Raw genomic sequence first — 14,483 nt, 5'->3', positions numbered from 1 at the left:
AAAGTGATGGTGTCCGTTGTTTGTGAATGCTCCAACTCCCATCAGTCGAGCATGGTACTTTTCGGGCCACCCATTGGCATGAAGTGTCGGGATGGCCAGCGCTCATTTGTGAAGCCACCCTTAGGGGGCACACCATTGGGTGTTTTACCATAGTTGGCCTCCTCTTGACACTAAGTGACACTTATATTTAATGCGGGAAGGGGTAATGGGATCGACGGTCGGGGCTGGGGGTGGGATCTCGATGCGCACTAAACCTAGCCAGCGGAAAGGACGAGGTGTGCCGCCAAAAAAAACGAGACGTATTAAACGTGGCTAGCAGGAAAAACGAGGCATGGTGGAGAGATCCAAACACATGACCTGTTGCCTCGCTGTTCGAGTTTAGGGTCACATAGGCTAACCACCTCACCTGCGCATGCATTGTGTATCTGCAGCCGTTTTTACAACATTATATTATAAGTTAACATGCATTGCTCAGGCTGTCCAGGTTTAGTGTATGTCTAGGTTTAGTTTTTGATTTATGTTTTACAGCTATGATCTTCTTGGCTTTCGCGCGTGAGCTTCTCCACCTGTGATCCCATTGCCTCCCCCTCTTAAATATGAAATATGGGTGTTAGTGCTCAGGCTGACCGCCCCGGCGTTCACTCCTGTTTTTAAAATATGGTCTTTATCCAGTATCCATATCCATTCCTCATAGCGCCCTAGCCTGCTGAACATGTCTGTCTTCACAAAGGCGATCTCTCCCTGCCATTTCTTCTGCCAGGTGCGGCGTGTGTGTGTGTTCGTGCGGAGAGAGAGAGAGAGAGATTCTGATATGTCTCGTTGAATCAACGCCGAGCATTCTGAAATTGTAAATAAATTACCTGTTTGCAAGATGAGAAGTACTGGAGCACTGGCATTATGCCTCAGCATGGCAAGCCAATAGGTCAGGTTCTTGTCGTTCTATGTCGCATGCAACAGGCGATCCGTGCTATAATGGATACTAGACAACGTTATTCGATCGCTAATTTATTCTACTTGGGCGCTTGAGAACTTTGATTCTGGGTAGACCTTTGCAGCAAGTACACGTATAGCTCTTTGCATCCAGAGATTTGCAATGAAGGACCGAGCTTCACATGCTCAAAGATTCTATTTGGGTGAATCAGCAGAATAAAGTTATGGAGGCCATTCCCCTTTTGTGTATGACATGCTGTAATGTATGTTCCTATTGGCAATTTGTGAGTGTACTATTTTGATTTCCTAGTTAAGACTGCATTGTTCAAGAGGAAGAGACACTTCTGTCAAGGCCAGGCAGCAAGTTAACTAGCATTTAGCTTTTCAAGTAAAAGAAATTGCTCTCACACTATTTCAAAAGGTGGATTGTAACTGGTCACATACCTGTCATTCTTACCCTAGAGACCCCAGCTCAATTTTAAAGATCCTGACAATGAGGCACACCAGTTACTTTAAAATCAGCTGCACAAGACGCTTACTCCCTGCCCAACTGATAAGATGCTGTTTCTTGCCTGGCTGAGTGGTCTAGTAGGTCACTCCAAGGGTGTTTTTTCATGTTGTTTTGCCATCTCTTGGGTCCACATGTGGCCTCTATTACGGACCTATGCTTCAAGAACAATGAATGCAACATGTGATTGTACTTGGCATTCTATTTCACATATGACAATGATGTATGCACTCATTGATAAAGATGGTTTGTTGGATTTAATTAAGGTAGCTAGAGTATTGGAGAGCCATGGTGACAGATTCGTAGGGATGGGGGATAGAGCGTTGTTCCGATTCCCTTTGGTGTGAGGGAACACCAATATGTCATGGACATTTTGGTGGGTCATACTTGACAAAGGTATTTCGCGCTTGGGCACCGAAAGATGTTCCTCTTGTTTGGAACGAACATGCCGGACAAAAGGGAAATGTGCGGGCTAATGTGGTAGAGAACTTCTCATTGCTAAGCCTCCATTACTTTTAGATATCACACAACAAAGGCTATTTAAGTTCTTTGTCCTTAGGGTGCTTCTTCCTTCTTATTGAATATCCGTGTATTGGATTTTGCTCTTAAAGCCTCTTTCACATACCCACTTCATTTTTACCCCTTCTTTTTAAAGCATGTCATCAAGTCTCATGCTACGACCAATTCAAAATGTGAGAATAGGTCGTAGCCTACAGTTAATCATAAGGGTCATGGACTCATGGCCGAGTTAATATGCAGTCCCAATGTGTTAAGACAAGAGGTGCATTGAAAAAACCTGTTTGTTTTTGCAAGAAAAAGATTCTTCTATTAGTTAATGAAACTGCCCATGGGGCTACAACTACCTCTACTAGAGAGGGCTACAACAATCATAAGGGGAGACTCTCCCAATGAAAAAACAACATACGTGCAATGAGGGCTAAATCAGGAGATGGGAGGAGGGAAAAGCCACACAGGTGGACGGTAGTGCCATCTGAGCACACCCCAGACCATGGTGAAGAAAGGCCCAGGGAGCCAAAGTTGAAGGAACGCCTCTCTACGCTCCGCATGTGGTCGGAGCTGCCCTGAAGTCTCTCGAACTGTCCCCTGAGAGTATGGATCAACTCCAGCCAAAAATCTCGAACAGTCTCCGCTGGTGGCACAAGGCAAGCCTCAAAGATGCGGAAGCAGTGGGCCCGCCAGATGAACGAGAGTGGCAGGTCATAGACGAGCTCCCAACACCTCTCTCACTGTGCCACTCCTATGGAGTAACCTGTGTAGAAGGCTAGAGTGTAGGTCGACCCCCCTTAATCACTATCATCCTGCTAGTGGAGGATAGCTCAAACCGAAGTGCAGGGCCTGTGAGAGTGGACCAAGCAGCTGTCCCCCAAGTGTACTGCCGTATTGTGGAAAGAGCTGGCATCAGCCAAAGGACCCGAAGCCAAACCTGCTGTGCCATAGGGCAGTCCCACAGACAGTGACGCTTACTCTCCAAGGGATGGTCACAAGCTGCACATGTTGCAGAAAGGTCACTATGTACTAGCCAACTCCCCACTACTGTAGCTCTATGTGCAACCGACCACTGGAACAACGTGACTCACCGCGGCTGTCTGGCGTCCCACAACCTCGCCCAAAAAGCTAACAAGAACTCAGCTGTGAGACCCTCCTGCCAATGAGGTGCTGCAGCAAGACGAGCCTCTCTCCGTGCTGCCAATATGTGACGTCCATGTCGAACAATGTATTGAAAGAAAGGGACCCCTGGATGGTCGACTGAGGAGAAAGGGTCCCTCCAAAACCACTCTCCAGGATCCCACTACACTTGTGCCAATGGACAACTCTCCCAAGCCAAAAGCCTCTAATGGCCTGTCTCAAGAGCTGCTGGGTCAGGATTGATGACACAAGTCCTCCCACAGATGCCACTACTCGGATCCTCTGTAAACAACCCTCTGCAACCTGTGAAGCCTCTACCGAGATTCTGTGTAGTCGACCCTCGTCCTGTATCTCGAAGAACATGGAGGGTGCAGTCTCTGAGCAAGCTCGAGCTGCGATGAGAACCTCCAGTTGCATGAAGGTCCCCATCCATGTGGGAGCTGTTGCCTCTAGAGGTGCGAGCCACTCAGCGGGTACTACCTCTGTGATGTCCTAACACATGCTTTGCACCCCCCTCATGCCCTGCAGCTGGATGCTCTTTAACTCCGCTGGCAAACCTGAGATGAAAAAACCTGTTTAGATTACCTTTTCATGGAAGTGATCGTCCCTGCTGGAGAGTAAATTTTCCAAGCATGCATCCACACAAAATCTAGTTCGACATAGTTCTCATTGAACATCTAGATCCTAACCTATCTAGTTCCTTTTCAGAACTTTTGATACATGAGAATGATAATTTGCGTAGTCATGTCATCCTTATTAGAACTCTTGATGCACCGGGTTCACCATCCATCTGGTTATCTCATCCAAGCTGAAACTATTGATGCACTACAATTCAAAACTTCCAGAGTTAATGTTTCAGAGATGCATTATACAGATGCACAACATAGATGCATGGACTTGGATATGAATATTGTGTAGAACGGGCCTCGGACTCTTGTCCAACTGTTCAATGAAAAACTGTCATAATGCAAAGATTGTTAATCCGGGTCTGATTAATTGTCCTACTGTGTCTTAGACGCTTGTCCCAACCGTTGCACCAGGTTTGTGGTATGGGTCTTGGAAGGTGGATCTTGTTTGACTGTACAGAAAACCGTTACAACACTGTTGCACTGGGTCCGTATACTTATAGCGGGTCTGTAATAGGCTTGGACACTCCAAGCGAGAAATCAATAGCAACATGAACAGAAATTGCAACAACTGAACTTGAATGTGAATGGAGAGAGAGAGAGAGAGAGAGAGAGAGAGAGAGAGAGAGAGAGAGAGAGAGAGAGAGAGAGAGAGAGAGAGAGAGAACACGAAGCGACAAAGTTCCGCTTCCAGTTGCAATGGCCCCAAAGTAGGGCGTCCCTTCGTGTATTTTTCTTCATTGCTTCATAAAGGTACAACTTGCTGGCTCTGCTTGGCTTCCACAAACTGGGAATGTCAAAGCGAGGGCCTTGGTTACAAATTTAAAGGTCCTTGGCCTTGAGAAGCACTCACATGAAAGGCTCTTCTCGCCAAAAGCTTCATTCACCAAAAGCAAGCACCTAGGAGGTTGTTTCACAAATCGTGGGTCTGTCCGGACTTCGTACAAGTTGCCACGCTAGCATGTATTCAGTGTTTTTGCTGGCTGTTCATACAACAGTGCCATGTCAGCAATTGATTCGCGTTTTTGTGTCTTTTAAGGGTTTTGGGGCCCCTCGGTTAAACTGCTAAAGGTTAGGTTTAAAAACCTAACCTTGTGAGTGTCACGTTTGTGACTTAACTACATTACAATACTTACTCGTTGATGCAGATACGCGAAGTGCCATGCCAAGGAGGACCCCTACGCTTGGATGGTTGCGACTCTTCGCTCAAAGGACATGCCTCTTCGCCAAAAGCCACACTCCTTCGACGACTGGTCACACCCCTTCGCTCTACGGGTGTGACTCTTCGCCCAATGGTTGCAGCTCTTCGCCGAAAGGATGTATCTTTACGTCTAAAGTCATGTCTCTTCACCAAGAGACGTGTCTTTTCATTTGTGTCTATTCGTCTCCTATATAAGGAGCCCTTGTATCACACATTCAATCAATCAAACACAGAGTCTTCTTAAGTCTTTCTTTGAGTTCAGTTCAGTTTCTTAAGTCTTTATCATGAGTTTAAGTACTTAATAGAGGATTAGTACCTAGAATCCTCACAGTGGTATCACAGCAAATTTTTTCCCGGGACCCAAAGGTTGTGAGCCTATCACCCTCGCCGCTACCCTCTCCCTCCCCCTTCCCGGAGTTGTATGGAAGAAGGAGAACAAATGAAATCCCCAAGATTTTTCCCTCTTTTCCCCCCGCACATGTGTTAAATTACCACTTTCGGGTAACACTAGTGTAATGCAAGATGCTCTCTTAAAGGCAAGATGCTCTCTTAAAGTCTCGGAGGTTCAACATGGCATTGATGGCGGTGCCCTGTCCCATGTGACGCGTGGAGGTACTCAAACTAGCCTCCCCATGTCCCTTTTACCCTCTCGGAGCCTCTCCAAGTGATGCACCCCTTCGAAAGGACACAACTTTTAAAACATGCCCTTTCACATGGAAATGACCTTTTTCTTTAAAAAAAAGTGACCCTGGACTTTTTTTTTAAAAACCTAACCATTGGGCACCCTCTCCTACCTCAAAAAAACGGTTTTTTTTTTTTCAGCCCCCCTCTTTGACGCGCGAGCATATCAGCCCCTCCCCTCTTCGATTGCGCGCAAGAAACCAACCCCCCTTCCCTTCCTTGGGTGCGCCTCATTACCAGCCACCCCCCCCCCCCCCCCCCTCCTTGTGCGTGATGTGGGCTCGCGGTGTGCTCTCGAAGGCGGATTTGCATGGCTGTCCAGAAATTACAGCAGCAAAATACTTCAATTTTCAGCACCGAATGATCTTCTTCTTCGCCACTTTTACCTCCCAAGAGTGATGGTTATCAATCTCCCTTTCTAATGCTTGAGTACTACATGCTTTTTCAGCCCCCTCTGTGGTGGACAGTTTTCATTCCCCGCAACAAGAAGGAACCCCTTTCATTGGCGTTCGAGCAAAGCCTTCCTTTTCATTAACGGTTCATGCTCGAGTATGGACTCTCACCTCTCATTGTGGAAGCATCGGGTAGCCGCCTTGGAACAAGACATCTCACTTACAGTGAAATTGGAGGCTCTCCGGCAACAATTGCAACAACGTTTTGGTATCAAACAGTTTTCGACGGTTTCTCAGTAATCTATGTCTCACCCTCAACATGTTTCTTCAGAGACAACCCAACACAAACTCACTTTGCTTCAGCAACAACATGCTCAGAAGCAACATTCTTTGCAGCATGACTGTTATAACAAGCCTCAACCTCAAAATGATCATCGGCAAAAGCAGCAACATGAAGCTTTCAGAAGATCTCCCCTTGAAGAGCATTCAACCTCTTCGAAGTGGGCTCACATAGTGGCACATATTTCCGACCCTAGTCAAGTACTCGATCGTGAACGCCGCAACGTTGGACAAGTTCCCCCTTGCGAGCCATGCCATGCTCCTCTAACTCTTGGAAGCCTTAATACCTGCTGATAAAGCTGAAGATTCAAGAGATTTTAGTTCATGTGTGGCATCCCAAACGCACACAACTTCTTTGGTTGTGGTCCAGGCAAAAACAACAGCCTCGTCACCGCCCTTGCAAAATGAAGCTTTGTTTCTGATGAGATAACTGATGCTGTGGTGAATGATAATTCTTCAAACTTGAAAATACCAATTCTTACCTTCAATGATACAAAGGATAAAACGGATACAAAATCTTGCAGCACGACTTCAGTCGTTGCAATTGAATATTTGGACACAACTTGTTTCACAGATAAACCTTTACAGATGGACGTACCTCCAAACACTACTATGTCTCAGTCTACAACATCCCTTTAGGAGGATTTTACTGTTCCAAACAAACCAATGGAATACCTTACAAATTTCCAACCAGTGGTCATCACTCAACATAAAACGCAAGTCAGTTTACCAATTTCACTTGAAGCAGATACAAATTCAATCTTTTATTGGACAAAGCTCGAAGTTACAAATGACTTTGACAAAAGCACTAATCAAGTTGCAGATGTGATATTGATACTTTTGAAAAAGATGAGACAAGTTGCAAATATGATCAGTTTTCAGTTTGGCAAAATAGTCATGATCAATAACAGTGCCATGACGTGGGAATTAACAAAAAGAGCTTTGGATGCAGAAGCACAACAACAATACATTTCCTCTCCCGGAGTTTCTACAACTACCCTGAGTTTTATTTTAAGAGGGAGGGAATGTCACGTTTGTGACTTAACTACATTACAATACTTACTCGTGATGCAGATACGCGAAGTGCCATGCCAAGGAGGACCCCTACGCTTGGATGGTTGCGACTCTTCGCTCAAAGGACATGCCTCTTCGCCAAAAGCCACACTCCTTCGATGACTGGTCACACCCCTTCGCTCTACGGGTGCGACTCTTCGCCCAATGGTTGCAGCTCTTCGCCGAAAGGATGTATCTTTACGTCTAAAGTCATGTCTCTTCACCAAGAGACGTGTCTTTTCATTTGTGTCTATTCGTCTCCTATATAAGGAGCCCTTGTATCACACATTCAATCAATCAAACACAGAGTCTTCTTAAGTCTTTCTTTGAGTTCAGTTCAGTTTCTTAAGTCTTAATCACGAGTTTAAGTACTTAATAGAGGATTGGTACCTAGAATCCTCACAGTGAGGTCCTTGCCATGTCTCGTACTTGTGACATATCCCCCTCTTGAAAGAAGAGTAATTGCCCTTGATTACGCCTGCAAAACAGACAAAGAACATGAACTAGCTCAATAGACACTAACTCTATGTACTCATGCACCAGACTGCACGTATCTAGCACTCGCACAAAGACGATAGTCACCGGACATTCATCACATTTCCGTTGAGTTCTTAGATACCAATCACGACCATTGTAACTATCACATGTAGATTGTGCTGATCTTTTTAGAGATGTCTTGATCCACTTAATCTTGTCACTATCAAATTTATATACTTTCTTACATTCAAACATACATGCCAATGACCACCCAACTAGTCCAGAAGTCTTCATGCACGTAGATCTTTGTGTAGTCATCTCATCCTTCCGGAACTCTTGATGCACTAACAATAGTATCCATTCATCTCATCTAAATAGAAATTGATCTTTAACAGATATCTAGATGCACTAAATTCATCAAATAAATTATTAGACAAAATGTTGTAGACATTTTATCTTTCCAACATATACTGTAACAATACACACACGGAAAAGCACAGGAAACAAGTTCAACATAGGATATTTCCAATTCAATGTACATCTTTTCATAAAGTCATTCCGTAGAATACTGTTAGCTTATCAACACCCCCAAAAATCTCATAGAGAAATTAGTGACTTTAGTCAAGCTTCGTAATTTGTGACAAAGGAGTGGAGTGGCTCACCTCTTGTGCAACATGCACCGTACTAGATTCAACTCGTTGATTCGACGTGCACTTAAGGAATAGACACTACTAAAAATCCAAAAGCTTGAAGGTACAACTTAAAATTGAGGAGAATCTGCGAAGTTCGCCTCTATCCACTTTGCATCGAGAGCCGGATAGTTTCTGCCCTTTACTAAATTATGGTGGACCTTGCTTACCCTTTTGTTCTTTTATTTGTTTCCTGGGATGACCTGATGGTTGCTGTCCTTGTGTTGTGTCCCCATTGACACATCATTCTGAATCTTCAGAATGCTCTGATGAACTATCAACTATCCTTTAGTTCTTTCTTGGGACACTTTGCGAAGACATGCCCCTGTTCACCACAACCATAACACTTGCCCTCTTTGAAGTACTCAACACGCTGCTCTTTTGTCAATTTGGGTCCTGTAGATTTCTTCTTGTGCTTCTTGCCCTTCTTCTTCTCCTTGGAAGACTCTTTTCTTATTGACTTGGACATTGGCGTGTCTGTCGGGTAAGTGAAGGAGCTTGAATGCATGGAAAATCCGTCTATTGCATGTGTCATAAACTTCTGAATCCTCTTGGACTTATGCTTCAAACAATACCTTTGGATCTCATTTGGTAAGGTGCAACAAATTTGCTCTATCTACTCTCGAAAAGGAGTCTTCCGAAAAGATGCAACTGGTAAAAGGGTGTTTCAAAACCGTTGATAATATGTTGCCCAAGTATCATCTTTCATCATCCTCAGATGGGTCCATTGCATGATGACGTCCTCTTCATACTCCTCCATCAACCATAGAGTCTTTTGAACTTTATCCACGACTTTGGTGCTTTCTTGTGCAAAAGCAGAGTTGACCTCTATGTATATGCATTACCTTTATAAAAAGACAACGCCTTTTGTACCTTGAAGGCTTATAAGAAAAGACCTAGAAAAAGCGATGCCAAAGTGCTCTATGTAAGCAAGAGCTCGTGTCACAAACTGCTAACGTGTCAAGTCACTGAAGAACGGAGCGAACGTGCAGATCCCGGCTACGGGGCCTAAACCCTAAGAAGTAGAAGAAGTTGAAGCTCCCACCAACTTATGGGACCCCGTCCGATGGGGCCCAAGTGACATAAAGGCATCAAAATAAAGCAAGGCCACACACACACACGCGAAGAGACTGGTGACGTGGCAATTGTACGGAATTTCGGCTTTTACGTTGGCTGATGAAGCGGCAACTGTACGGAATTCTTGATTTTTCGTTGATTGCTGACGTGGTAGAACTATACGGATTTGCGCGCTTCACCATTGACTGATAACGTGGCAGCTTGTACGGATTTCTGTGGTTTAGTCTGGCTGATTTTTAACGCCATCTTTTGGGCCAGTTGCTTTTTGAGTTTGAATACTTTTTATGTAAACTGCTTTTGGGCCTAGGGCCTTTAAATATGAGGCCATGGGCTCATTCTCTGGCATGCTTCTGGACAGTGCAGAGGATGGAGTATCGGCTTGTACTTTGATGATGCAATATAAAGAAATACCGAAAGGGGCACCAAGGTTTGGGGCCAATACTCTTTGGGGTGGAATTCCGCCACTCCGTGTCGCGTGTGCTCTCTTTCTTTTAGTTCAATTGTTATTGAAGTGCTTAAAATCTGTTCAGTCTGTTCTTTTCTGTTGGCACACGTGGTGCCCGTCTTGTGACAGTGGTATCTGAGCATCAGGCGTGTGCTTTTCTAAAAGCATACCGGTCCTACAAAAGAGCTGGCATAGCAAACCAGAGGCTACTGGAATTTTATTTGAAGTATCTTGGGGTCTCGACCGAAGACTTATTAGTCACTCCCACCCTTACTTCATCGCGCATCGGGCGTGCTCCCGTCTTCACTGCTCATGTCTTACAGGGCATAAGCCATAAAGATCACTTGCAAGAGAAGGATCCAAGATTTGTTCCGAGGTGCTGTTTTTCTCAGATGCAGTGTCATACAGAGGTTGATGTCTATAGCTACCAAGCCGCACACTCCAAGGACTTGGCAAGCTTTCAAGATTTTCTTTTGTCCGAAGTTATATGGTTTCTGGCAGCTTCTGGCAATGGGGTATCCTGAAATGCTTGCCACGGAAATCCTAGCAGATTACAACTTGCAGTCTTTAGACGTCTCTCAACAGGTGTCTCTTGTTGATAACCTTGGAGGTCCAGTGTGATTGCTATGTCTTGAGACTACCATCGCCGCCAGAGGAACACTGTCTGTCCAAGAGCTGATGGACCATACTGTGGTCGGCTACGACCTTATGGAAGAAACCTAACCCTAATTTTTGGTGCAGGTTCCAGGATGGAAAGTCAGTCGACTTTTCGAGCTCAACTGATGTTGAGATTGCTTTTTGCGTTTGAGTTCTATTTGAACTTGTTTGGTGATCCTGTTTAAAATTTGTTTGGAATGGATGGCATCTGTTTTGAACCTGTCTTGGTGCCGCTTTAGATTGTTTGACTCTGGTTGTAATACTGGTTTCAATGATTGGTGATTTTAGGAGTAGTGATGCTGTTTTGATATTGTTTGAACCTCGGAACGACGCAGACGGGATGTCTGGGGAGCGTTTCGTTGCATGTTTGAAAACCTCGGAACGACGCAGGCTGATGTCTGGGGAGGTTCCGTTGTATGCAAGAAAACCTTTGAACGACGCAGGACGATGTCTGGGGAGCGTTTGGTTGTATGCTTGAACCTCCAAGCGACGCAGGCTGCATTCTGGGGAGTGTTTGGTTGTACAATCCTTTGGGCTCATGGCCCAGACCTTTTTAGGTTATTTGCGGGGGGAGTGACAAGGTAGTCATTGAGTAGCTTCATACCGCAGACCGTTTGTCTCGAGGGAGTACTCAACGGCGCTGTTCGTTGTGTCTTGTAACATGCATATGTGAGCATTTGTGTTGCGTTGTGATGTGCCAACCACTGAATATTCCTAATTGGATGAGATTGCCTGGATATGTAATCTTAGTGCATCAAAACACCCGTGGAAGATTAGTGCGGTTTGGGTGTGATGGCTAATTTTACTACGCCGGAATATCAAGACTTCTGATCTGGACGAAAGGAGATGCCAACTCCTTAACAAAAGAGCCGAAAAGAGAGGCCAACTCCTTAACGAAAAGAGCAAATTGATTGTCCCAGGAATGTCCCTCGAAAAATTTGTTTTGCAGATATGGTGTAATTGCGGACGATTACTTTCTTTCAAGCAGGGAGATGTCACAAACTGCTGACGTGTCAAGTCACTGAAGAACGGAACCAACGTGCAAATCTCGGCTGAGGGGCCTAAACCCTAAGAAGCAGAAGAAGTTGAAGTTCCCACCAACTTATGGGACCCCCTCCTCGGCACTTCCTTTAAGGGTTCATCTGGGCTTATCCTGGATTCATCTAGGTATATATTATATATGCTTGAAGTAAATGCACACCCACACACCCACACACACACACACACACACACATTTGGGTGTATGTGTGTGTGTGTGTGTGTGGGTGTGTGTGTGTGGGTGTGACCCCCTCCTCGGCACTTCCTTTAAGGGTTCATATGGGCTTACCCTGGATTCATCTAGGTATATATTATATATGCTTGAAGTAAATGCACACCCACACACCCACACACACACACACTCACACCCACACACTCACACCCACACACACACACTCACACACATACACCCAAATGTGTGTGTGTGTGTGTGTGTGTGTGTGTGTGAGTGTATAAAATTTGATGATTGTCTCTCTAAGCTGTAGCATGTGAGAGTTCTATTTGAAAATTAAATGTGTGTGTGTGTGTGTATAAAATTTGATGATTGTCTCTCTAAGCTGTAGCATCTGAGAGTTCTTCTATTTGACTATTAAATGTGTTCATCTTCTTGCTTTGATATTTTATATCAGGTAGCACGTTTCCATTCTGCAACTGCAAACGATGAATTATATGCTATGCCAATGGCTACAAGGCTACCATTCTTTTATCAAAGAACAACTCATAGGCTCCAGAGTGCTAAACAAATCAGTACATATTATGTGAGAGCTTTTTCTGCTGTCAGTCTAATAAATGATGAAAGCCATCCAGAAGTGGTTTCTCCAGGAGTGAAACGAAGAGGACGGCCTAGGAAAGTTGTTCCTGACAATGGTGCAAACTCGCTGGACATTCCGCAAGCAGTGAAACGAAGAGGACGGCCACGGAAGAATATTATTGACAGTGGCCCAAGAGAACCAAAACGGAGAGGGCGGCCAAGAAAAATTGCCATAGACAATGGCCCAAAATCTTCTGAAGATTCTACGAACTCACATGCTTTCTATGTACAAGAAGTTGAACAAGAGCATGTTCCAGTTTCCCATACCCGTCAAGGGCACCTTTTTCAGTATACAGATATCGTCCCAGAGGTTGTTTTTCGGCAACTTGACAGTGAGTTTGAAGTATCTGAAGCTGTTATACAATTTGTAGTTGAAGTGTCCAGGAACTCTATACGCTCTCATGGGTGGTTTACAATTGCCTTGCCTGGGGGGTCACTTGTCAAGGTAATGGCCTTATAAACTGCTCCTTTTCTATAGTTTGTCTATCAAACATGTATATGTATATCCTCTTGCTACGAGAATGAGAGAAATGCAGCTAAAAATCTGTGTATGTTTCAACCCATTTTGCAATTCTCTATTATATTTGTATGCATGTGATATTGTGTGCGCTTGTGCACATTGTGTATTCTGCGCGCGCGCGCACACACACACACACGCACGGGGCTGTAGTCCAAGCTATACATGATAAAGTTAATGATCTTATTCCAAGTCGGCAGCAATTATTTGTCTTCATTGTTCTGTTGATTATTCTAAATAGAACAAAAATGCAAGTTCAAAACATTTGCATCAGCTTTGCTGCATGGGAAGGAGCAATGTTGCCACATTCCTGTTCCATTTCTCTATTTTCTCACACAGGTTATTATTCATTCAAACTACAGGTATTAGAACCACTCATGGATGAGGCTGACATTGATTGGACCAAGTGGCATGTTTGTTGGGTTGATGAGCGTGTTGTTCCTTTGACTGATGATGATAGCAACTTCAAACTGGCAATGGTAAGCTGGTGAGACAATTTGTCGCTCTCTGAAGTTCATGGTCAGTAGAATAAAATTTTCTTTTTGTTTCAAATACTTCTGTACCCTACGCTGTGTAGATCGGTTCTAGATCTTCATGCAAATAATGGATGAAGTCTCACGGTAGTGGTAAGTCACAATATAAATTGTACGCTGTTCAAGTTCTGTTTTTTTTTGGGTGTTGAACATGACGTAAAGACAAAACTACAAGTGGGGCTTATGTATAGCTTAGTTTCCCAGCAGTTGAAATCACTTCATCCCTTTCTTAAAGCAAATGCAATTGCAGACAGGTCTCACTTTGGCGTCGTATGCAGTTATTGTTGAGCACCTGCAAAGTAAAAGAAAGGCTAGTTGATTGGCGTTGTGGCAGCTTGGAACTAAACCACATGTCCGACAACGTGTACCAAGCAAAGTTTGTGTATTATTACTTTAGGTGTGACTTTGTGTGCAGATGGCAGTTAGCAGTGGAACACCGGCTTGCTTCGCTTAGCTTCCTAGTTTACACTTCTTAGCTCTACTGTTTAGCTTTGATATAAAGAACACGCCAACCCAAAGTACAACTAAATACAGAAAAAGATTACTTGGTTTCTGGCCTTAGATTAATGCATCGGGTTCATTGTGTGTCGATTACGTGGATAGGCAATTTGTCTTTAGGCTCCATGATCTGTCAATTCCGTTTCGGTTAAGTAAGGGCTTAGCATAAAGGTGAAGGCATTGGGCTTGGATACATGTCCTGCTTGAATGTTTATCCACTTGAGGAGAACATTATATCTGGTTTGACATTGTGATTGTTGGCCTTACTTCCATGTCATGCTGTATTTCTTTTCCTGTTGGCAGAGAACCAAGTAGAACCTTGATTGTGATGCCGTAGACATAATTTTCATGAACACAAATATAA

General features: G+C 44.3%; 1 protein-coding gene across 2 annotated transcripts in view; it reads left to right on the top strand.

The window, feature by feature from the left end:
- Positions 1 to 511: 511 nt before the first annotated feature.
- The window catches only part of LOC147418401 (putative 6-phosphogluconolactonase 4), a 71,780-nt gene continuing 57,808 nt past the window's right edge, over positions 512 to 14,483 (top strand). Inside the window, exons 1-3 of one of the 2 annotated variants that reach the window (XM_086506840.1) lie at positions 512 to 760; positions 12,390 to 13,016; positions 13,451 to 13,567. In XM_086506840.1, the coding sequence (XP_086362966.1) occupies positions 713 to 760; positions 12,390 to 13,016; positions 13,451 to 13,567 (792 nt within the window). In that variant the 5' untranslated portion in view covers positions 512 to 712. The other variant, XM_086506839.1, reaches the window with a different exon arrangement.

Source organism: Adiantum capillus-veneris, chromosome 30 (assembly GCF_014529385.1).
Source record: "Adiantum capillus-veneris isolate H3 chromosome 30, ASM1452938v2, whole genome shotgun sequence".
NCBI lineage: Eukaryota > Viridiplantae > Streptophyta > Polypodiopsida > Polypodiales > Pteridaceae > Adiantum > Adiantum capillus-veneris.
The sequence above is the reverse complement of the archived record's forward strand: the minus strand, read 5'-3'. Positions and strand labels throughout refer to the sequence as shown.